This window comes from Podarcis vaucheri, assembly GCF_965113315.1.
Source record: "Podarcis vaucheri genome assembly, chromosome: 15".
In the NCBI taxonomy this organism is placed as follows: Eukaryota; Metazoa; Chordata; class Lepidosauria; order Squamata; family Lacertidae; genus Podarcis; species Podarcis vaucheri.
In genome coordinates, this window is record NC_138753.1 from 45,234,185 (window position 1) to 45,259,357 (window position 25,173).

The following is a 25,173-nucleotide window of genomic DNA, read 5'->3' on the forward strand; positions in this document are numbered from 1 at the left end:
GCACAGCATATGCTCTACGGCCATTGAGCTACAACTACGGAGACCATGTTTGTATTTGGGACCAAGTGGCGCTCTCACAGGAACCAGGTCACCCCTGAGAAGAGGCTGTTACACTCTCATTGAGGGGACTCTCCGCAGGGCATTGTTGGCCAGCCTTAAAGGACGAGGGCTGAGCAACACCTGACCCATTCCAAGTCAGACCATTGGGCCATCCGGCTTGGCCTGATCCAGACTGATTGGCAGTGGTTCTCCAGGATCTTCAGGGAGGCAGAACTCTCTCAGCCCCACCTGAATCTGGAGCCTTCAGCCTGAGAAGCAGTTGTTCCAGTGCTGAGCAATGGCCGAAAGAGATCACTCAAGAACAGGGTCCTTCACCAGCCACATTCTTTATTGTCAAAGCCATTAGAACATAGCAAATCTTCGTATGACAGAAAATTGTTCCAGTGCAGCAAAATTGTTATCTCCATAGCAATGGGTTTGCCTCCCTGAAAAAATCGCCTTTGTTTTTCTACACTTTTAGTATTTGATCTTAGAAAAGGGTGTTCTTACAGGTTGACTTGCCCTGTAGTACGCAGCATGGCTCACTTATGCAAGTCATCTAGAGTGACCTGCTGTGCTGGCTCCATTCTGCAGTTTACCCAGATGGCATTTTGCATTGTGCCATAAGGGACTTGTTTTGTCCAGGCTTGCTGTAGCTGAAAAGAAATGATTTTAATTTTGAAGTACAATGGTATCTTGGTTTTCGAACATAATCTGTTCTGGAAGACCGTTTGAGCACTGAAATGTTCAAAAACTGAGGCGCAAAGAGTGGTCTGCAAATTTAATAGAGAAAATTGAGAAAAATAACATATACACTCAGTGGAGGCCGTTCAACTTCTTTTTTTAAATATAATTTTTATTGGTTTTTCCAGTTTTTACAATTTTTGACATCCCAAAAAAAGAACATTTTATCCCTTGCTCTGCCGAGCTTTTGACTTCCCTCCCTCCATCTTCTGGTTTTTTATATCACATTTATATTTCCCCACATATTTTACATTTCGATTCTGATTATACCTTATATTATAAAACACTTTAATCACACATAGACTGTCTATTATTACAAACGTTGTGAGATTTATCTCAGTCCTGCCAAGTGTCTTTATATGTTCTCTCTATATAATATAAATTTACTCCATTCTCTCTGGAACACTCGGTCGCCCAAGATTCCAGATTCTCTGGGTCAGCTTTGCCAGTTCCGCATAATCCATAATCTTCGCCTGCCATTCTTCCACAGTTGGTAACTCCTGCTGTTCCCATTTTTGGGCTAATAAAATTCCAGCAGCTGTTGTTGCATACATAAGCAAATTTTTATCAGCTCTTGATATTTCCCCTCCTACCATTCCTAGCAGAAACACCTCCAGTCTCTTTGGGAGTGTGTACCTAAGCATCCTTTTTAAGTCATTATAAATACTATCCCAGAATAGTTTAACTTTGTCACCCATCCACCACATATGATAAAAATCTCTATCTTTAACCTTTCATTTCCAGCATTGCTTATTGCTTGTTTTATACGTTTTCGCTAGTTTATTAGGGGTCAAATACCATCTATACATCATTTTCATTATATTTTCTTTCAATGTCATGCATGCAGTAAATTTCATACCATTATTCCACAGCCTTGCCCATTTGTCAAAATCAATATTATGCCCAATGTCAATTGCCCATTTTATCATTACCTCCTTAATTTCCTCATCTACATCATTAATTTGATGATATTGTAGCCAACATGTCAACATATCACATATTTCATCATATGAATTCAGTTTTAACACTTTATCCCTTTCCCTTATCAACTCCCTATATGTAGGCCAATTACCTTTCATATTTAACCTCTTGACTGAAATTGCCTCTGCTGGCGAAATCCACCATGGTGTTTTACGTTCTAGTAATTCTTTGTGTTTCCTGCTTGGCAGGGGGTTGGACTCGATGGCCCTTGTGGTCTCTTCCAACTCTATGATTCTATGATTCTAATCCAGACTTCATACAGTGGTTTTCTTATTACATGATTCAGGAAGCCTCTGTGAACTTTAAATTTATCACAAATATGTGTGCCACCCATATCTATTTCCATAACCTTCTAAATCTAATATGTCTGTATTTTCTAATTTCATCCAATCCCTTAACAATGTCAAGCATGATGCTTCAAAATATATCTTTAACTCTGGCAGCGAGAATCTGCCTCTTTCTTTTTTATTTGTAAAAGTTCATATTTTATTCTAGGTTTCTTCCCCTACCAGATAAAGCTTGACAATGCTTTTTGCCAATCTTTGAACTGTCCTATTCTACTAATTACTGGGATTGTCTGAAATAGAAATAACATTTTGGGTAGTATGTTCATCTTTATCACAGAGATTCTTCCCCAAAATGACAATTTCTCTTTCAACTTCTTTCAAGTTCTGTTCAACTTCCGAGGTGTGTTCGAAAACGGAAGCATTTACTTCGAGGTTCACAGTGTTGGAGTTCCGAAACGTTTGTCAATGGAGATGTTCAAAAACGGAGGTACCACTGTATATGCTCTCTGAGAGCATATTGTTGTTTTTGGAGACCTGATATACTTTAAACTTGTAAGTATCAGAGCAGCAACAGCAACAACTGAGAAAAAACTGAAGTGAAATAACTGGAAATAAGCCGAGCATTTACCCTTTAATCTAAAAACCTGTAACATCTACCTGAAGTGAAGTAACTGAACATAAGCAACTGAAGTTTAAAAGAAGATATGCTTGATTAGAAGTCCGGCAGACTGGAGGAGGGCAAATGTTGTCCCTATTTTCAAAAAGGGGAAAAGAGAGGACCCAAATAATTACCGCACAGTCAGTCTGACATCAATACCAGGGAAGATTCTGGAGCAGATCATTAAGCAAACAGTCTGTGAGCACCTAGAAAGGAATGCTGTGATCACCAATAGTCAGCATGGATTTCTGAAAAATAAGTCATGTCAGACTAACCTGATCTCGTTTTTTGACAGAATTACAAGCCTGGTAGATGAAGGGAACGCAGTGGATGTAGCCTACCTTGATTTCAGCAAGGCATTTGACAAGGTGCCCCATGATATTCTTGTCAAGAAGCTGGTAAAATGCGGTCTTGACTATGCTACCACTCAGTGGATTTGTAACGGACTAACTGACCGAACCCAAAGGGTGCTCATCAATGGTTCCTCTTCATCCTGGAGAAGAGTGACTAGTGGGGTGCCACAGGGTTCTGTCTTGGGCCCGGTCTTATTCAACATCTTTATCAACGACTTGGATGATGGACTCAAGGGCATCCTGATCAAATTTGCAGATGACACCAAACTGGGAGGGGTGGCTAACACCCCAGAGGACAGGATCACACTTCAAAACGACCTTGACAGATTAGAGAACTGGGCCAAAACAAACAAGCTGAACTTTAAGAGGGAGAAATGTAAAGTATTGCACTTGGGCAAAAAAAAATGAGAGGCACAAATACAAGATGGGTGACACCTGGCTTGAGAGCAGTACATGTGAATAGGATCTAGGAGTCTTGGTTGACCACAAACTTGACATGAGCCAACAGTGTGACGCGGCAGCTAAAAAAGCCAATGCAATTCTGGGCTGCATCAATAGGAGTATAGCATCTAGATCAAGGGAAGTAATAGTGCCACTGTATTCTGCTCTGGTCAGACCTCACCTGGAGTACTGTGTCCAGTTCTGGGCACCACAGTTCAAGGAGGACACTGACAAACTGGAACGTGTCCAGAGGAGGGCAACCAAAATGGTCAAAGGCCTGGAAACGATGCCTTATGAGGAGCGGCTAAGGGAGCTGGGCATGTTTAGCCTGGAGAAGAGGGGGTTAAGGGGTGATATGATAGCCATGTTCAAATATATAAAAGGATGTCACATAGAGGAGGGAGAAAGGTTGTTTTCTGCTGCTCCAGAGAAGCGGACACGGAGCAATGGATCCAAACTACAAGAAAGAAGATTCCACCTAAACATTAGGAAGAACTTCCTGACAGTAAGAGCTGTTCGACAGTGGAATTTGCTGCCAAGGAGTGTGGTGGAGTCTCCTTTTTTGGAGGTCTTTAAGCAGAGGCTTGACAACCATATGTCAGGAGTGCTCTGATGGTGTTTCCTGCTTGGCAGGGGGTTGGACTCGATGGCCCTTGTGGTCTCTTCCAACTCTATGATTCTAGGATTCCATAATATCAGTTAGATTTAGTATAAATATTATTAGGTGAACTGTTACCTGCAATAACATTATAATCTGAAGTATCCTTTGTTTGATCCACTTTGTGTCATAAACTTTCTTTGTGTAATAAAATATTTCTTGTTTATTTGATCAAATCCTGCCTGAGACTCCAAATCATTAAGTTTTCCCTCACACAAGTCCCCCACTAGATAATCTGGGGCAATTTGTAGAATTTCATGTAACTGGTGTACCGTGAGGTGGTCTCACTATATTTAAGTGAGGGCCAGCCCAACGGCACCAGGGTGGGAAAGGGCTGTTGTGCCGCCGCAGCCCCACCTCCAGGAAGCAGGCCTGGTTCCCTTGAGCCAGTGTAATGGGAACCAAGTGTAAGAGCTGCATTGGGCAGACCTTGGCTCAGATCCCAGAGGCCCCCGGAGGCCGAAGGGGCTGCTGCTTGGCCAGGGCCTCCCCAGACCTGGAGCTGCCCCAGGCAGCTAGCTGAGTTCTGCTGCTCGGCCCAACGGCCCCCTAGCCATGGAAGAACCATCTTGGTGTCCTCCATCTGTTGTGAACGAAAGCCTCCATCAACCCTCATTCTTGGTCATGGTGGATGGAGCTGCTGTGAGTTGTACTTCTGTTCCCATCTCACTTCATGTGGGCTACCCCTGCTGTATCCTTTCAGCAGGGGCGAAACTAGGCTTTATTTCACCCGGGTCAAAGACCCAGATTGGCACCCTCAAGGCGCATATGCAAACACACACATATAGGCTGGGAGCCTCAATGGCGCCCCCGGAGGCTTCACCTGGGGCAAAAACCCTGGTTCAATGCCCCCCTGCCCCCGGCCCTGCTTTTAGCTCTGCTGCCTCTGAACAGGTGCCCACTTCATAGCCCTAGCTCTTTCCCAGATCCCTAGGGGTGCCATCCTCTGCAATGGGTGGAGCTGTAGCTTTGCCATGGAAACAGAACAGAGAGTCCTGCTGTGTCGCCATCCCTCAGTTTTTTGCCCTCTCAGAGCCTCCGCTTTGGCACAGCTTCCAGATGCCTCCTCCCAGAATTGTGGTGGGGCTAAATTGAGATAACCCCCATGTTTGCCATTCCAAGCTCCTTTGCAGGATGGGCTGGATGAAAAAAATGATGATACCTAACCTCTGACTGCTACTTTTATGTAACTGGAAGAAAACTAAACAGCAGGATAAGCAAGGGTGGTGTGGTGTGGTGGGGGTCAAAATATTAATCAAGATGACAATTTCTGCCTCTCTAAAATGGGATAATAAAGGCGACACTTAAGCACACTTATTTGCAAGTCCAATTGAACTCAGTGGGACTTACTTTTGAGTAGACATAGATAGGATCTTGCTGAAAGAGAACCTCAGTCAGGTAGTAAACAGTCAGGATCTTTGTAATAAGAACTTTATTTGAACCTGTCCTTCTGCGCTTCACCCCTGAAGCTGATTAAATGCTGCAGTTCAACCCTGAAGAATGATGGGCTCCCTGAGCAAGCCAAGAGTGCTTTTTCCTTCACCACTAACTACGCCTAGCCTCCAAACATCCAGGCTCATGACAGCAGTACCTCTTATTCTGAAATTCAGTGCTAGAAATGTGTCGATTTTTTTTTACTATTGCACCATGAGTAATTGTTGTTGTTTAGTCGTCTTAGTCGTGTTTGACTCTCTGTGACCCCATGAACCAGAGCATGCCTTGGAAATGCTCACTTTCTTCTCAAAGCTTCTCCTTTTTTATGTCTGTGGAGTTTTCTTGGCAAAATACTGGAGTGGATTGCCAGTTCCTTCTGGCTCTGTTCTGACTGGCATCAGTTTTCCAGGGTTTTGGCATTTCTCTTCCCTACCTGGAAATGCCAGGAATTGAACCTGGAACATTTTGCATGCAAGCCTGTGTTCTACCACTATAGCTACAAACCCTAAACAGAGTACGTGGTAAAAATATAGCTTAAAATACATTTAGTTTGGGGTCTGCCTTGTTGCAAGTGAAGATATGGAGTATTTTAATGGTATTCTGTTTTTCACATCTTAAACAAACAAACAAACAAACAAAAAAAACAACGAAAGAGATATTTCTGAATAAAAAGTAGTCCTAGTACCTTCTGCTTTTATATTCCTGGTTTTATTTATTTTAAGCCACCCATTTCCTGACAGCAAGAGCCACTTCAGGGACCGTTGCAGTCGGGAGACTGTGATTATGGGGCCGGCTGACAGGTTCTTTTGCTCCGTGCAATCAGTTCTTGCTGATAGCTGGTTTGTTCTCTCTCTTTCATTAGAGGAAGTGGAGCTCTTGACTTTTTGTTTCAAGCTGGGTCTGCGTGTGCGCAGATAAGTTTCATGCTGCTCCTCTTTGCAGCTCAACTCATAGCCGCTATCGAGAAGGTAGATTTGGTGCTATCAGATGGATTTATTAGGCCCACCAGAGGGTTCAGTTCTAATCAGCTGAATTCTGTCAGGGAAAAAAGCAGGCGTGGGGGCTGCCAGGGAGACAGCTATAAATACAAGCAGTTTCTTCTCAGAGCACAAAAGGAGCCGTCACGGGGAAAGGAGTTGGCAGGGAAGAGCTGTGAGGCTGCCACGGAAGCAGGTGCTGCTCACGTAGATGGAAAACGAGTAAAGTCAAAGGAGAAAAGAGGGAGTGAGAGAGGGGAAGCAGAAATACAGCTTATTTATTCCATAACATGGAGAAGGGAAATGTGTGGTGAATTTATTATTGGAAGTTAGGAATACCAAACATAGTATTTGATATGTATATTATGAGCATTAGTATTTATTTTGCAGATTTATAAACTTCTTAATGGCTGAAAACTACTGAAGTGGTGTATGATAAAATAAAATGAGACAGAAATACCAAAGACAAACTCTTAATAAACAGTAAACTCATCTCTATGATGGTACAGTTCTTATTCCATAAAAAGACTCAGCCACACTTCAGGAAAGGCCTCATTAAGCAAAAACATATTTAGGAGCTGCCTAAATATCAGGATGCTAGGACTGATATTGCTGCCCTGGGTGCTTATGCAGAAGAACATAAAGAATGACAAGGAGGGGGGCGAGGGGACAAAGAGGGCCCCCCACCTGCCTTTTGGCCCTGGTTTGCAGTTGTTTTAGGAAGCTCTCAGGGAGGCGTACGGTGGTGCTGTTTATGCAGGGACAGGTGTGTGGTTGGCCTTGGTGGACTTATTTGGCAGCACCGCTGGATGGCTCAGCGATGCCATTTTGATTTCCCACAATGCAGCAGAGTGATGCTAAGTTGGGGACATTCTGGGAAATGAAAATGACAACAGGACCAAACTGAGTGGGAAACTAGTCAATTTTTGTTAAGGTGGGCCAAAGGCAGGCATGACCAGCAGAGCATTAGGCTTAACAGAGACGCTGGCATTAGGCTCATGGATTTCATTAAGGTGCCCTCTTCCCATGTATTTCAACCTTGTAAGAGAATGTTCCTTGGAGGTCCGGGGTATAATTTAGCTTCACTCATTCCAAGTCTCCACCCATTTGCTGAGAATCCCCTTGAGGTCCCAGGCAGTGGTTAGCTAGTTAGTAAATTTGCCAGCTGTTCTTCTGCATAAGCACCCAGGGCTGCATATGGAAGCCCTCAAGGAAACATAGCAACCCCAAAGCACCAAAAAAAGAAAAAAACCCATAAAAATGAAAAGCTGAACTATAAAATAGTAGATTATACAGTTGTTTTGGATGCCTGGGCAAATTAATAATAATAATAATAATAATAATAATAATAATAATAATAATAATAATAAACTTTCACCTGCCAATTGAAAAGTATCAGAGGGCTTGGCATCGGGTGGGCTTTCTAAAGTGGGGCATTCCAAATGCAGGGCACCTCAATCAAAAAGGCCTTCTGTCCATTCACCACCTGCCTAACCTCAGGTGAAGGTGGGACTTGGAGGAGGGTCTCATATGAAGATAATATGGCTTAGTTCCAGTTGAATGGTAGAAGGCAAGTCATCTGTGTGAACTAGTGTAGCATAGTGGTGAAGAGACTTGCAGAGCGTCTCCAAGTACAAGAAGCTGGTGGAATTATCTGGTGGAGTTATCTCTCTTCCAAACTCTGTTCAGGAGTGCAGCTCCTGCCAACTGAGCTGGCCAAATCCAGTCAGAGAGAAAACAAACCTTTAAAATAGAGTTATACCACCCTTTTTGCTGGTGTGAATTGCTAGGTAATGTGACTGAACTGAAAAATGTTTGGATTAGATGTAACTCTCTCCTTACCCCACCCAACTCCCCCTTTTGAGGTGTGTGCTGGTGTGAGTTCTGCTGGACATCCCTGACTCAGCTGGGATAACCCAAGCCCTGTCTATTCCAGTCTTGTTTATTCTGGTGAATATTGGGTTTGGATTGGGCTGTTAGACTGTAATTCTAATCTCACCATGGAGTGAACACAACTGAATTTGATAAAACTTACTTCTGCATAAAGGGCAGGTGGGGTTCATCAGTGTGGGAAGGGAGCCCATCTAGGAGAAGGAAAACTCTGATCCTAAATTTCTGCTCCCTTGTGGTATATCTTTGGAAGAAGAAAAGGCTAAGGAGTAAAGCCCACATAAATCCGGAGTGGAGTCCCTAAGACGGTTGGGTGGCACCTTGTACACCTCCTTCCAGCAGCTGCTGCAGCCCAGCTGGTGCCAAACATTTTGCTCTGCCTTCCTTTGGACCCCATCAGTGAGGCTGAGAGAGAGGGGGGGGGTCTTGTCATCTGGGCAGCCCAGGACCTCCAGACACACGGCCCAGGCTTCACTTTGATGCTGACTTCACTGCTGGACTGCCATAGTCAAAATAAAAAAAATTCCTTCCAGTAGCACCTTAAAGACCAACTAAGTTAGTTCTTGGTATGAGCTTTCGTGTATCTGAAGAAGTGTGCATGCACACGAAAGCTCATACCAAGAACTAACTTAGTTGGTCTTTAAGGTGCTACTGGAAGGAATTTTTTTATTTTCACTGCTGGAGGCACACTCTATTGTCTCTTGAGACAGATGGATGCCAACAACTTCTGCATAGACATGGTTAGGATTATAATGTTAGTTGTGAACTGGGATGTTGCCTGTTCAGATATCATCTCTTTTATGAACTCACTGGTAGGCTTAGGCAAACTTCTCTCAGCCTCCGTGCTTCTCCAACTCCTGTACGGGGTTAGTAATACTCAGGGCCTTTTTTTCAGCTAGAACTCACCAGAATTCAATTCTGGGCCCTCTCAAGTGGACGCCATTGCCATTATAAGAGAACAAGGGAGGCGTTCATGGTGAATTCCAGCACCATTTCCCCCCTAGAAAAATAGCACTGGTAATACTGACCTACAGTGGTACCTCTGGATACAAATGCTTCTGGTTGCGCAAGTGTTGGGTTACAAGCTGCGCTAACCCGGAAGTAGTTGCTCCCTGATGTGAACTTTGCCCCGGGATGTGAGCAGAAATCGAGCACCAGAGGCACACTTCCACCACTGGCTCCTCATGTTAAGAACAGTTTCAGAATAAGTACAGACCTCTGGAACGAATCAAGTTCGTAACCAGAGGTACCACTGTACTTTCCAGGGAGATTGTTAGAATTACTGAGATCATATATGCCAGGCCAGCCCAATGCATTTTGCTGCCTGAGGCAAAGGACACAATGGTTTCTCATTCTGCATACAGAAGTCAACTGGACTGACAGTAGCTGAATGTTACTTTGACACTGGCCATGGGATCATGTCCCCCATGCCATCTGAGGGCAGCAAGTTAATTTAGGGGGTGCAGGATTTGCTGTGTGGCACACCTAGCATTTATTTACAGAAGTATTCTGCCAGCATTGACATTTATATCCCAACTTTCCTCCAAGGAGCTCAAGGTGGTCCCATGGTTCTCCCTTTCCCCACTTTATCCTCACAGCAATCCTGTGAGGGAGGTTAGGCTGAGAGACAGTGAGTGGTCCAAGGTCCCCCAGCGAACTTCATGGCTGAGGGGGGGGACTAGACTCCTGGTCTTCCAGCTCCAGCACTCTAATCAGCACCACATTGCCCCTCTCCACACCACACTGACCGCCTGGGACGGCTCCCTGCCTTATGGTGCATATATGGAAAACACTATGAACATTCAAATAAATGCTAGGTAAATGCTAGGTGTGTATATATCATCATCAACATCATCATCATCATCACAACAATCATTTATTCAGTTAAAAGGGAAATGGTTAGGGATGGGCAAATACATCAGTTTCATTTTTTCATTTTTCCAATCTTAAATTTGGTTCTTCACATTTTCACATCAGATTGCAACTTTAAAAAAAAGTTCTTATGAAAAGTTAACAGCATTTTAGTACACATTTCTCCTGATATACACATTTTTGTATACAGCTTTATACACACTTTTATAACGCAGTTTCCCCTTAATATAATGCATTTTTCTACACCATTTTCACAAATACAGTGGTGCCTCGCAAGACGAAATTAATCCGTTCTGCGAGTCTCTTCGTCTAGTGGTTTTTTCGTCTTGCGAAGCAACCCTATTAGCGGTTTAGCGGCTATTAAAGGCTTAGCGGCTATTAAAGGCTATTAGCGGCTTAGCGGCTTAGAAAAGGGGGGGGCGGAAAAAAATCGGAACACTCGCAAGACGTTTTCGTCTTGCAAAGCAAGCCCATAGGGAAATCGTCTTGCGAAGCAGCTCAAAAACAGAAAACCCTTTCGTCTAGCGGGTTTTCCTTCTTGCGAGGCATTCGTCTTGCAGGGCACCACTGTATATGCATTATTATGAGAATTTGGTAGGTTCACCTTTAAATGTGAACTGAATTGAATTTCTCCTCCATCTCCATACCAATGATAAATGACCGTTAATATGATGCAAAAGCGGTCTACTCCCAAATTTCTGTTCTACCAGGAAGATTACTGGATAGCTTCACAGGATTGTGGTAATGCTAACATGAGGTGTCACCAAGGATGGTTAGGAGACAAATGTGCAAAGTAGTAGGGCGAGAGGTGCCAAGATGCCAGCTTGCCTGAAGTCACATCCTCTGACCCGAAAGTGTGTTTCCATGCTCTCACATTTCCAAAGGCTTATTGTAGTGATGCAACACAAGGCGTATGCCGTTTCTAATTCACGTGCTCTGGTGTTATTTGGCTGAAATTAGGCCTTTCACATGTCCCATTAATTCCTCTTGCTCTTGGAGAAGCCAAGGATGGGACTCTAAGCCACGTGTGACTGGACTCTAGAGAGTCATCAAGGAGCACAGCATCTTCAGAAATGATCTATGAAGGAAAGCACTTTAGCTGTCTTCCCAGTAAACTCCTCTCCTCAACGAATCAGGAGAATTCTCAGTCAGCAACCTCACAAAACCAAAGAGACTCCCATGATCCTTTGGGGAAAGCCAAACTGGTAAAAGCGATGCAAAGCACAAAAGTATTTGTAGTGTAGATAGAACCAAACAGCTCTACTGAGGTGTCTACCAGCAGCTTCCCCCCTTCAGCATCAAACTCCTTGATTTTATTATTACATGACAACCGTCCTGAGAAGAGGCTGGCTGCTGGATCAGGCCAAAGGCCTGTCTGGTCCAACATCCTCTTCTCACAGTGGCCAACCAGATGCCTGAGGGAAGCCCACAAGCAGGGCCCGAGTGCGAAAGCAGCCCTCTCCCCTCCAACAGCAGTGGTGGACATGGCCCTGAGAGCCTCATCCTCCATGAATTTGTCCAGTCCTCTTTTAAAGCCAGCCACACTGGGGGCAAACTTCTCCACCAGGAGAATAAGTATTTTTTGTGTCTGCTCTGAGTTCTTTCTCAGAATCATGCATAATTTTATACACCTTCATTATGCTTCCCACTTTGGTTGCCCCTTTCTGGACCTTTCCCAGCTCTATCATATCCTTTTTGAGATGAGGCTGCCAGAATTGTACACAGCATGCCAAGTGTGGTCTCTCCATAGATTTGTATAACACTAAATTTCCTCCAAGGAGCTCTAGGCAGTGCACACGATTTTGCCTGGCTCAATGCTGTAAAGTAGATCAGACCGAGAGGCAGTGACAAATGCAAGGTTACCATGAGCAATAGCTGAGCGAGGATTTGAACCCTGGTTTGCCAGTTGCTAGGCCAACGCTCTAACCACTACACCACACTGACTCTCCATGAAGGTTTTTAGGTACTTGGCTCTGCTAGGAATGCAGTTCAAACCCTAGCCTACACCTACATAGTTAAACTGGAAGGGTGAAGAAAAGGGGCAAGGAAACTCACCCCAGGAAATGACTCATCCAGTGCCCCTCCCCCACTCAAAGGGGGTGGACAGACTTGTCCTCTCTAGATAAGGCCTCACCCTACCAAGTTGGTTCCTCTTGTTGCTTCTCTTTAGAGCCAGAGTAAACCAAACTGCATTTTGGAGTCACATAGGCCAGCTGCCCCTGCCCTATCACATATGCTCTGTTATGATGACAAGGTCTTTGAAAGAGCTGGTCTGTTTTAATTTAGAACTGGCTTCACCAAACCAGATTCACATTTTCCTTTCTCCTATCCATGCTCTATCCCAGACATTCTAATCTGGAATGGGAAGTGGTTTAGTCTGGATTAATTTTGCTCTGAAACTGTGAAGCCACACCAATGGGACTGGTGTGAGGTAGATGTTTACATTTCATGAGGGCCTCTTTAGGGACCTAGGAAGTCGCCTTCTGCCAGGCCACCTCCGCACCATTCCTTTAAAGCAGCATCAGATCACTTTAAACATTCATAGCTTCCCAGTGCTGAAAAGGCTGTAAAGGGGACCAGCAAATTCATGGAGGGCAAATCTCACTAATGGCAGCTGCAGGTTTTGAAGGCCATATAGAGCCTCTAGATTCAAGAGCAGGATGCCACCAGATGCTGGTGGGCACCTGGGTGGGAGGGCTTTAGCCATCTGGCTCTAGCCTCCTCCTTGAATTTGTCTCATCTGCTTTTAAAACTATCCAAAGTCACAGCCATTGCTACACTCTGTGGCAGAGCAGACAAACTCTTCCTGCATCCTCAATTCAGACAGACGTTTTGCTCAACTGAGGGGTGTTCAGATATTATAGCTTTTTAAAGGTGCTGTTTTGAGAACATAGTTTCCTTAGCAAACATGTGCGCTGTCATATGTAGTCTGTCCTGGTCAAACTAGTTTGGCTAGGATTTGGGTAGTGATTCAAGCTGTACTGTATAATACTGGGATTAGCCCCTGAGTATCTCTAGTTGTTTGTGTGTGTTTTGGTGTGCCTGTTATTGGAACCCACAGAATAGTATATATGATTTGTTTAATAGACTTTTCTCCACCCCAGGCCCAGAGTAGATTTAAACCATGTTTACATTCTTTTTTATCAAGACAATGTGCATATTTACCGCTGTGTGTGTGTGTGTGTGTGTAAAAAAAAGTAAAAGTGTGAAGTCTTTTTTAAATTAAAGAGTGAAATTAACTAGAGCACAAACAGCTTGCATTTTGGTCAAATCAATTTAACCACCTCACTAATCTGTACAGAACTAGGGAAAGCATCTACAGTTTGGAACAAGGCAGGAATGGTCCAGACCCTTCCCTTCCTGTAAACATATCCCATCTGGCTGGCTTTCCAGCGTCTTGCTGCCAGTTACTGCGTGAGCACACTGACTAATTACTACTTTTTCCTCAGACTGAGCCCTAGCTTGTTTTATTGAATGAACACAACTCTCCAGGTGGGGGTGGCAAGCCACATGTGATTGAATTTGAGAAGGAGTCTAGTTCACCAACACAGGAGCCAGATATATGGAGAAACGTGACTCAAAGAAGTAGGAGGCCCAGGGTTCGCTCTGATTGTTTAGAAATACACAATCGCTTTGAGGTCCTCTCCCCTAGCATGGAATACAAAGAGCAGACTCCATTTGAGGATCTCTCCCTCATTACAGTCGATCAGGTATATGAAGACGAGCAGCAAAGTCAGTCCTCAGGGAATGTGCAGGCGACCTTGGAACGGACAGCTCACGGAAGAACCCCGACCAAACCCAAGAGGAGGCGTGTAGTGGTGATAGGGGATTCCCTTCTGAGGGGAACAGAAGCAGTGATATGTGGGCCTGACAAGATGTCTCGGGAAGTGTGCTGTCTCCCCGGAGCTAAGATCCAAGATGTAACTGAACGACTGCAAGGAATCATAAAACCCACTGACAAATACCCCTTCCTCTTGGTTCATGTGGGAACCAATGACACTGCAAGCAATAGCCTCCAGAAGATCAAAAGAGACTACGAGGCTCTCGGCAGGAAATTGAAGCAACTAAATGCACAAATTGTCATCTCATCTGTCCTCCCAGTTGAACGACGTGGCCCAGGGAGAGAGGGGAAAATAGTGGAAGTGAACAGCTGGCTTCGCAAATGGTGTAAACAGGAACGGTTTGGATTCTTAGATCACGGACTGCAGTTTCTTGAAGATGGACTTCTGGCAAGCGATGGGCTGCACCTCACAACGGTTGGGAGAAATGTTTTTGCCAAAAATCTCAGAAACCTCGTCAGGAGGACTTTAAACTGACTAAAGTGGGGGAGGGAGACAGTGCTCCTGAAGGTAGGAGTCTATCCATTGATGAAGAAGATCATCCAAATGTCATAGACCAAATGGAGCAAACAGCATGCAGACCTAGTGGTGGGAGGAAAAAATCCTTAAATAAGAGACACGGGGGAATGATTAATGAACCTCAATGTCTGTACACTAGTGCGCAAAGCATGGGAAATAAACAAGATGAGCTTGAGCTCAGTGGTTCTGAGATCACTGGAACGTGTCCAGAAGAGGGCAACCAAAATGGTCAAAGGCCTGGAAACGATGCCTTATGAGGAACGGCTAAGGGAGCTGGGCATGTTTAGCCTGGAGAAGAGGAGGTTAAGGGGTGATATGATAGCCATGTTCAAATATATAAAAGGATGTCACATAGAGGAGGGAGAAAGGTTGTTTTCTGCTGCTCCAGAGAAGCGGACACGGAGCAATGGATCCAAACTACAAGAAAGAAGATTCCACCTAAACATTAGGAAGAACTTCCTGACAGTAAGAGCTGTTCGACAGTGGAATTTGCTGCCAAGGAGTGTGGTGGAGTCTCCTACTTTGGAGGTCTTTAAGCAGAGGCTTGACAACCATATGTCAGGAGTGCTCTGATGGTGTTTCCTGCTTGGCAGGGGGTTGGACTCGATGGCCCTTGTGGTCTCTTCCAACTCTATGATTCTATGATTCTATGATTCTTGGTACAGCAAACTAAATATGACATAATAGGCATCACTGAAACCTGGTGGGATAAGTCCCATGATTGGAATGTAAAAATGGGGGGATATAATCTATTTCAGAGAAACAGACCAGACAAGAAAGGAGGAGGAGTGGCGTTATATGTCAGGGATGTGTATACCTGTGAAGAGATCCAAGATTGAGAACCTCAAAGCCAAAGTGAGAGCATTTGGGTCAAAATTAAGGGAGAGAAGAATAACAGAGACCTCATTGTGGGAGTTTACTATAGATCCCCAAGCCAAACGGAGGACATAGATGATGCCTTCCTGGAACAGATGGCCAAGCATGCAAAAGGAAGGGAGATAGTAGTAATGGGGGACTTCAATTACCCAGATATTTGTTGGATGTCAAACTCAGCCAAGAGCATAAGGTCAAACAGATTCCTCACTGGCCTTGCAGACAACTTCATTGTCCAGAAAGTGGGAGAAGCAACAAGAGGAACAGCCATTTTAGATCTGGTCCTAACCAATGTTGATGATCTGGTTAGTGGGGTAGAAGTGGAAGGATCATTAGGCGCGAGTGATCATGCTCTTCTGAAGTTTACTATACAGCGGAAAGGAGCAGCCAAGCATACTAGGACTCAATTTCTTGACTTTAAGAAAGCCGACTTCATAAAACTTAGGGAAGTGCTGGGTGAGATCCCATGGACAGTAATATTAAAAGGAAAGGGAGTTCATGATGGCTGGGAGTTTGTTAAGAGGGAGATAGTAAATGCACAATGTCAGGCAATACCAATGAGACGGAAACATGGAAGGTGCCTAAAGAAGCCAGGGTGGCTATCTAAATAACTTTTAACTGAGTTAAGATTAAAAAAGGATGTGTACAAAAAATGGAAAAGGGGGGAAACCACCAAAGAGGAATTCAAACAAATAGCCAGCACGTGTAGACACAAAGTCAGAAAAGCTAAAGCACAGAATGAACTCAGGCTTGCTAGAGAGGTTAAAAGCAACAAAAAAGGCTTTTATGGGTATGTTCGTAGCAAAAGGAAGAACAAAGAAACAGTGGGGTCACTCAGAGGAGAAGATGGTGAAATGCAAACAGGGGACACAGAAAGGGCTGAACTCCTCAATGCCTTCTTTGCCTCAGTCTTCTCCGATAAGGAAAACAATGCCCGACCTGAAGAATTTGGAGCAAATGATTCAGCAAAGGAAACACAGCCCAGAATAACTAAGGAGATAGTACAAGAATACTTGGCCAGTTTAGATGTATTCAAGTCTCCAGGGCCCGATGGACTGCATCCAAGAGTATTAAAAGAACTGGCAGATGTGATCTCAGAACCACTGGCAGTCATCTTTGAGAATTCCTGGAGAACAGGCAAAGTCCCGGCAGACTGGAGGAGGGCAAATGTTGTCCCTATTTTCAAAAAGGGGGAAAGAGAGGACCCAAATAATTACCGCCCAGTCAGTCTGACATCAATACCAGGGAAGATTCTGGAGCAGATCATTAAGCAAACAGTCTGTGCGCACCTAGAAAGGAATGCTGTGATCACCAATAGTCAGCATGGATTTCTGAAAAATAAGTCATGTCAGACTAACCTGATCTCGTTTTTTGACAGAATTACAAGCCTGGTAGATGAAGGGAACGCAGTGGATGTAGCCTACCTTGATTTCAGCAAGGCATTTGACAAGGTGCCCCATGATATTCTTGCAAAGAAGCTGGTAAAATGCGGTCTTGACTATGCTACCACTCAGTGGATTTGTAACGGGCTGACTGACCGAACCCAAAGGGTGCTCATCAATGGTTCCTCTTCATCCTGGAGAAGAGTGACTAGTGGGGTGCCACAGGGTTCTGTCTTGGGCCCGGTCTTATTCAACATCTTTATCAACGACTTGGATGATGGACTCAAGGGCATCCTGATCAAATTTGCAGATGACACCAAACTGGGAGGGGTGGCTAACACCCCAGAGGACAGGATCACACTTCAAAACGACCTTGACAGATTAGAAAAGTGGGCCAAAACAAACAAGATGAATTTTAACAGGGAGAAATGTAAAGTATTGCACTTGGGCAAAAAAAATGAGAGGCACAAATACAAGATGGGTGACACCTGGCTTGAGAGCAGTACATGTGAAAAGGATCTAGGAGTCTTGGATGACCACAAACTTGACATGAGCCAACAGTGTGACGCGGCAGCTAAAAAAGCCAATGCAATTCTGGGCTGCATCAATAGGAGTATAGCATCTAGATCAAGGGAAGTAATAGTGCCACTGTATTCTGCTCTGGTCAGACCTCACCTGGAGTACTGTGTCCAGTTCTGGGCACCACAGCTCAAGAAGGACACTGACAAACTGGAACGTGTCCAGAGGAGGGCAACCAAAATGGTCAAAGGCCTGGAAACGATGCCTTATGAGGAACGGCTAAGGGACCTGGGCATGTTTAGCCTGGAGAAGAGGAGGTTAAGGGGTGATATGATAGCCATGTTCAAATATATAAAAGGATGTCACATAGAGGAGGGAGAAAGGTTGTTTTCTGCTGCTCCAGAGAAGCGGACACGGAGCAATGGATCCAAACTACAAGAAAGAAGATTCCACCTAAACATTAGGACAGGGGTCTGCAACCTTTAAGACAAAAAGAGCCACTTGGACCTGTTTCCAAAGGGGAAAAAAAGGGAGCCGCAAAACTCGTCATTATAAAAATAACTTTTTTCTCACTTTTTATTATTTCTTTGTTTGACCCCTCAGAATTACTCCTCCTCATAGAAATAAACGTTAAATCAACAAGTTACCTTTTTGTGTGTGTGTATTCTTCACTTCCCTTCAAAACAGTGACCAGCGTATATGCCCCCTTTCAATGCAGTGACCAGCGTACATGCCCCTTACAATGAAGCGGGCGGGCGAGTGGGAAGGTGATATCGGGACGGTGTGTGACTAACACACGCACCGCCCCCATGCGACGTCACAGCCAGTACAGCGCCCGCCACAGTGGGGAGTGTCGGGGCGCACAATGCGCCTCCTCCCCTCGCTAGTATCCACCCTGGAGCCGCGGCAAAGGTGTAAAAGAGCCACATGCGGCTTCAGAGCCGCGGGTTGCAGACCCCTGCATTAGGAAGAACTTCCTGACAGTAAGAGCTGTTTGACAGTGGAATTTGCTGCCAAGGAGTGTGGTGGAGTCTCCTTCTTTGGAGGTCTTTAAGCAGAGGCTTGACAACCATATGTCAGGAGTGCTCTGATGGTGTTTCCTGCTTGGCAGGGGGTTGGACTCGATGGCCCTTGTGGTCTCTTCCAACTCTGATTCTATGATTCTATGACTTCTCCCAGCAACTTCCCCCTCCATCCAGAAGGTCGGAGCTTCATGAGACGGATGCATTTGCCAGGCCTGCTAGCTCATTTCTAAACAGAGCTGCCAAGGCTCAAGCCAAACCCCCAGACGGGACAACGGAGGCCATGAGGCAGACCCTCCAAGTGTCCCTGTTTTCCAGGGACAGTCCTGGATTTACAGAAGCTGCCCTGGTTTCTGTTTGACCCCAGAATGTCCCACTTCCTTAGGACTTCACTGTTTTCATCAGAAAAATGTTGGAGGGTATGGAGTTATCCAACATCTGAAGGCAGCTCTGTATAGGGAAGTTGTTTTTTATGTTTAATGTTTTATCATATTTTTATATATGTTGAAAGCCACCCAGAGTGGCTGGGACGACCCAGTCAGATGGGTGGGGTATAAATAGTAAAATAATAGTAACAACAACAACAATAGATTTAGGATGTCCCTATTTTCATTGGCAAAATGTTGGAGGGTATGCATAAGGTTGTATTTGCAAGCTTATTACATGTAAAGTTGCATCCTATTGGTATGTCATCCAACAGCTACTGACTTGCCCCTCTCCCACCTGGGTTTGTAGGCCTTCTTAAAGTGACATTGTTGAGCCTTTTAGCTTCTCGTGTGTGTTGTGGAAATGGTGTTTTGTTGCTTTTGCTTTGTTAATAGCTTTGGTACTCTTGAGCTCTCATGATACGAGAGAGTGAACAGCAGGTTCCTCTTGTTCATAGCCATTATCTGAGTTCTCCTTTAATGGGTTTAACCTTTTAAAACCTTGCCTCCAGACTAATGAGATTACTTTCTTTAAACAGGTAGGGTAGCCTGCTGACGGGACTCCTGTGCCCTTAGCAGCAGCATAACAGCCAGAAATCATCCAGTGAAACTGGATCTGGCATGAAAATTTCAATGATGGCAAAACTATCACATGTTGATTTATGATAGGGGTAACCAGTTTACCTGCCGGATGTTTAGAACTACAACTCCCATGGGCCCCAGCCAGTATGGTCAATGCTCAAGAATTATGGGAGTTGAAGTTCTAAACATCTGGAGGGCCCCTGATGGGCTACCCCTGATTCATGGCCACTATGAGGCTGTTAAGGGCACTGGAGCTCTGCAGTGGGAAAATTGAGGTAACTTACAAGAGTCTCACTTCTCCCCACAATACCTTGTGAGGCTTCCTACTATTACTCACATTTTAGAATAGAATCATTGTGGCTGAGTAAAAGAGGTTTGCCCAAAGGCTATCCTGTGTGTTTATGTCTGAATTTGGCATAGACCTGATTTAATTCTCCCTGGGTCCACTATAAAAACTTCACAGTGACTCGTAAGCGTTTTTCTCTTGGCTGTCAAGTAGCGATTAACTCTTCATCTGTCTGTCTGTCAGAAGCCTCTTCTGTTTGATTGCCATGTTGCAACCGGAGATTCATGCTGTAGCTTTGAAATGACCAGTTAGGCAGCAGAGACAGCCCCCCCCTGTTCCTCCCCAGTTCTGCCATCTACCTCTATTCCTTCCTTGTGACTATCTCCAGGGGTATACCAAGCAGGGGAAAGAGAGGGGCAGGTGGAAGAAGCAATAACTTTGGCATCTCTTGGTCAGCTGGCAAGTTGTTAAAGTCATAACATGAATCTCCCAGTTCAGACAACTCTGGCAACTCTGTGTTTTTTGTCTGCAGGCGTTTTGGCTAACATTCTTTATAGGCCCCCCTTTCATTTGGCAAACACTGAAGGTGAGAGTACACACACACACACGAGTTATGCTTGTACATGTCTGGAATCAACTTCCACCCTTGGCAAGCTATTAGAATAAATCATAAAACAATCCATTTGTAAGCACATAAGAGACAATTGGATAATAAGCAGCCAACATGGATTACTTAAGGATAAATCATGCCAAACCTGATTTCCTTCTTTGAAAAGGCAACTGGTTTGGTGTGTAATTTAAGCACAGAGGTTTTGCAAAGTATCTTAGACATTGACATAATAAAATTCGGGCATGCATAGCTCAGTTGGTTAGAGCTTGGTGCTGAGAATGCCAGGGTTGCAGGTTCGATCCCCGTAAGGGACAGCTGCCTATTCCTGCCTTGCAGGGGGTGGACTAGATGATCCTCAGGGTTCCCTCCAACTCTACAATTCTGTGAGTCAATGATTGCTCCAGCCCTTATGCTGTTGTGTCCTAAGCATGTGTATTTAGAAATGGCCCACTCTGTAACTGGGCTTAGGACTGCAGCCTTGAGTTGGCTTTCTGGCTCGCAACCCGGAGAGCTCTTTTGCCGTAAACATCCCCGTAGGTATGAAGGAAGATGCGGTTGGTGCCTTTGGGATGTAGGAAGATTTGTACCAAGTTAGCTCATTGTTCCGTCCAGCTCAGTAGTGCCTACACTGACTAGCAGTGGCCCCCCAGGGTTCCAGAGAGGAGATGCTGGGTATGCCATCTGGGACCTTTGGTATGAAAAACACATGTTGTGCCACTGGGCAACAGCAGCCCTTTCCTGCCTGGCTCAGGCTTCCCCAGCGCTACCACCCACCCTCCGCCTGCCTGCCTGCGAGGGTCCTGCTTGTTCTAGTAAGCGGGAGCTTTGGGGCTTGGAGAAGGTGGACAGTTCTTCTCCCATCAGCTTCAATTAGGAGAGTGACAACTCTCCCAAGGCCAGTACTCTGCTCCCTCTCTTGCACAGTTGCTCTGGCTAAGACCAGAGACCTCTTTGGTCACACTATGCATTGCTCCCCCAAATGCTGCTGCCAGTGAAACTCCTGGGTGCATTAAAAGGCAGCACAGCATCTGAACAAACCCTAAAGAAAGGCTGTGCTGATATGTGTTGTCTTTGGCTTCCTTCTAGGGAAGGGTAGATGACATAGTGCCCTCCTGATGTAGACTACAGCTCCCATCATCCCTGGCCATGGGCTGTGATGGGAGTAATAGTTCTAAACATCTGGAGGAACATATGTGCCCCATCCCTGCTGTTTTCTCATGGCCACCATGTTGTACAAGTGCCAATTCTTATGTAGCCAAAACAGCAGCAGGCACCCACCCACAGGAAAGAAGTTTCAGTAGTTTTTTCCTTAAAGCCACCGAAAAAATGCCAATCTAGGGAATCTTGCCATTGCATTGGGTTGCACCATGTGCTTCCTTTCTGCTGCCCCAGGTGGTAGGAAACTTCAGGGGCCAGTTTGAAGAGGGCCTCTCCTTCTCCTTTTAAGGAGAGAAAGAGTACCCGAGACTTGTGGCATTTTAGTAGTCTTTGTTGCTTGAGTAGGAAAGGCAGGGGCAGCAGGCAAGCAAGCAGGCTGTGTTAGTATTCAGAGTAGTAACAGAAATATTTCAAGTACAAGGAGGCAGGGGGGCTCAGTAGCTACTAGCAGCAACCAGCCTCCTTGCTTACTGACCTTCTAGTCATCTGTAACCACCAAAGCAGCATCTTTACTTCTTTTGTCTGTGCATACAAGGGTCGCAAATGCAGTGCACAAACTCACGTTGCACACCTCATTTTTGTGACAAGCATTACAGAATTATAGTTATACAGCCTGTTTCTCCACACTCACGGGTTTGGGCAACACAGGTGGATGTGTGCATGACCGTGCATTAGCTGTGCACCAATTTTACACCAAGCATGTGTGATTTATGTGAATAATAGCAACACTTACTCTAAAAAAGAAAAGAAGCCTAGCTGCAGCATTGTCCAAATTGTATCACTCTCCAGCTTGTTTGCACAGTGGTGTTAAGCCAAACTGCCTTATATGAAATGGAAAACAGATTTCATACTCTGCAAGACAGGATTACTTCAGCCTCCACACCAAATTATATGGAGATGCCTATGTGGTGCTTTCTCTGTATACCTCTTACATGCCTGCACACGTGTTTCCCTCCCTCCCTGAGCTTCCCCTTTGTTCTGCCTCAAAACAAAAATATCCCCCTTCCTTCTGAGCCTGTTGGCCGCGAGCCCCTTCCCTCCCTAGCACCATCTGCTCTGAATCTGTCCCTTCCGATGCTTGCCATGTACTCTCTGAGCACTGACATCTGCAAGGAGCCGTCTGCTCTGTCAAGGCTTTGTGTGGGATAACACCCGCTCTTCAGATGGCTCCATGGTTGCAGAAAGAATTAATTAGACACAGGAGGGAGAGTAGGGTAGTTGGGGTAGAACCGGTAACTATAGGGTCCCTGTCTGGAGGTAAGGATTGTTTGGGGAAGGGCTCATAGCTCTGTGGTTGATACAGGTGGAAAAGAAAGTCAATTAAGTTCACATTTAAAGGTGGATCTGCCTAATTCACACTTTTTGAACCACTATGTGTACTAAAGCACCACCGTTCTTTAAGATTTGTGCTGCTCTGAATTGTGCAGTACATTTCTTCCACCAAGAAATGTGTACAAAAGAGTGTATTCTAAGGTGGTGTGCGTTAAAATGCATATATAGGAGAAAATAACATACAAAAGGCTTTATATTAAGGGAAATATAAATATCACAAATAAATCTTAGGCAGCATTTCATACAAAAAAAACTGTGTATATTGGGATAAATTTAAACCCAAGTGCTGATGAATTTAAAAGATTCTATAAAAGAAAATTGCAAACTGTCAAGGAGAACAGAATTTAAGATTGGGAAAATGAGGAACAGAGACAAAAACTGAAGTGGACTGATTTGCCATCCCTAGTGGGAAAGGTTTGCTTTGCATGCAAAAGGTTGCAGTTACAGCTAGAGGGTTCCAGGTTGAATAATATCTTTCTGCGTCAGAAGGGGACTCTGACAGCCCAAGGCAGCTTATGAGGCCTTCTGCATCTTCAGAACATTTGGTAAGGAGGGTGACTGCACCAGTGGCAAGCAGCCTCAAGACACCTCATCCTTGTGCCAGTGTGAACACCTTCTCAGGGTTCCAGGGTATTCTGGCCACACCCAGCTGGACCTTGGTTGCTGCAAATCTCCCCCCTTGAACACCCATCTTTCACTGTCTTTTGTCTGTTCCAACCATAGGAGCCGAACTGGCCGGATCATGGAGTTGCTGTCCACCCCACACAGCATTGAGATCAACAACATCACCTGTGACTCATTCCGGATCTCCTGGGCCATGGATGTTGGAGACTTAGACAGAGTCACTCACTACTTCATCGACCTGAACAAAAAAGAGAACAAGAACTCCAACAAATTCAAGCACCGGGTGAGCTGTTACAATGGGCTGCCTTGGTGTTCAGCAGGGGTGAAACAGAAGAACCTGTGGACCTTCAGATGTTGTTGGACTACAACTTCCATCATCTCTGGCCATTGGCCATGCTGTCTGGGGTTGATGGGAGTGGAAGTCCAGCAGCATCTGAGGAAGGCCACAGGTTCCTCATCCTTAGCATACAGGGTGGGGCAAGACATGCTCTCCAATACTTCTCTACTAGCAATCCCTTCAGCCAATAAAAAGCATCCCCCCTTTGCTTCAGTTGCACGCAGACTTAGATCCTTGTTGGCACCACTAGGGGTGAGCAATGAGATGCCCTCCTGATGGGCTAGATTGTATGTTCTGTGGTTGCACAGCCCACAGTCGGTTCTAATGGGAGCAGTGGTCCAACACATACAAGGCAAGGGCACTAGGCAGCCTACCGCCAGTGCTCCATGCTGTGGCTGCCTCTATATTTATGAACCTACCAATGCTTCTGATAATAACCAGATCTCTCACTTGGAAGGCTCTGGGCATTGCTCTGCGGAAAGCAAACTAGTTCAGTGGCAATTTTTTTTCTCCAGGGAAGCCTGGGAACAAAGGCTTTCTCTTACTATAAAACAGAGATGGGCGAGTAGCTTTAAAAGCTGTTTGAGGTGTAGGGGTGTGCGTGTGACACCCTCACAATGAGAACACTTTAAAAGTATGTTTCTGAACAGAGGCTGCAGAGTCGTGAAATGAATTACTCACATCTTTCTCCCTCTGAAATGGAGTCACTAATTTGGATGCTGTTTAACAGGTTGGTTGGTTGCTATGACAATGCTACTTAATGTTTAACATTAGTTTACACACACACACACACACACACACACACACATTACCCTTTCTGTGAGAAGGTTTTCTCCCCTCCCTTTTGCTGCCGTCTCCTGACTAACAAATATTTTTAAAGCACTTGCTCTGTTCATTGGGCTATTCCAACTACATTGAAAGAGGATGGGTTATTTAAAACCCTTTGTCAGTTTCTGCCTAGGCCTAGGGCAAACTAAGGCCCAGGGGCTGGATCCAGCTCAATCTCCTTCTCAATCCGGCCCGCGGATGGTCCTGGAATCAGTGTGTTTTTGCATGAGTAGAATGTGTCCTTTTATTTAAAATGCATCTCTGGGTTATTTGTGGGGCATAGGAATTTGTTCATTCTCCTCCCCCCAATATAGTCCGCCCCCCAAGGTCTGAGGGACAGTGGACCAGCCTCCTGCTGGAAAAGTTTGCTGACCCCTGGTTATGGGTGCTGAGAGTTGTTAGGAGACCCCCCATTCCTCCCACAGAGATACAATTCCCAGAGTTCCCTGGGAAGCGGGATGGATTGTTAAAGCAACTTGGGAACTGTAGCTCTTGGAGGGAAA

At 45.0% G+C, this 25,173-nt stretch overlaps 1 protein-coding gene across 1 annotated transcript in view; it reads left to right on the plus strand.

Annotated features, from left to right (window-relative positions):
* The window catches only part of PHYHIP (phytanoyl-CoA 2-hydroxylase interacting protein), a 56,747-nt gene that overhangs the window by 8,904 nt on the left and 22,670 nt on the right, over positions 1 to 25,173 (plus strand). Inside the window, exon 2 of the mRNA XM_082200725.1 lies at positions 23,605 to 23,788. Within this exon, the coding sequence (XP_082056851.1) occupies positions 23,624 to 23,788 (165 nt within the window). The 5' untranslated portion in view covers positions 23,605 to 23,623. The remainder of the gene's footprint in view (positions 1 to 23,604; positions 23,789 to 25,173) is intronic.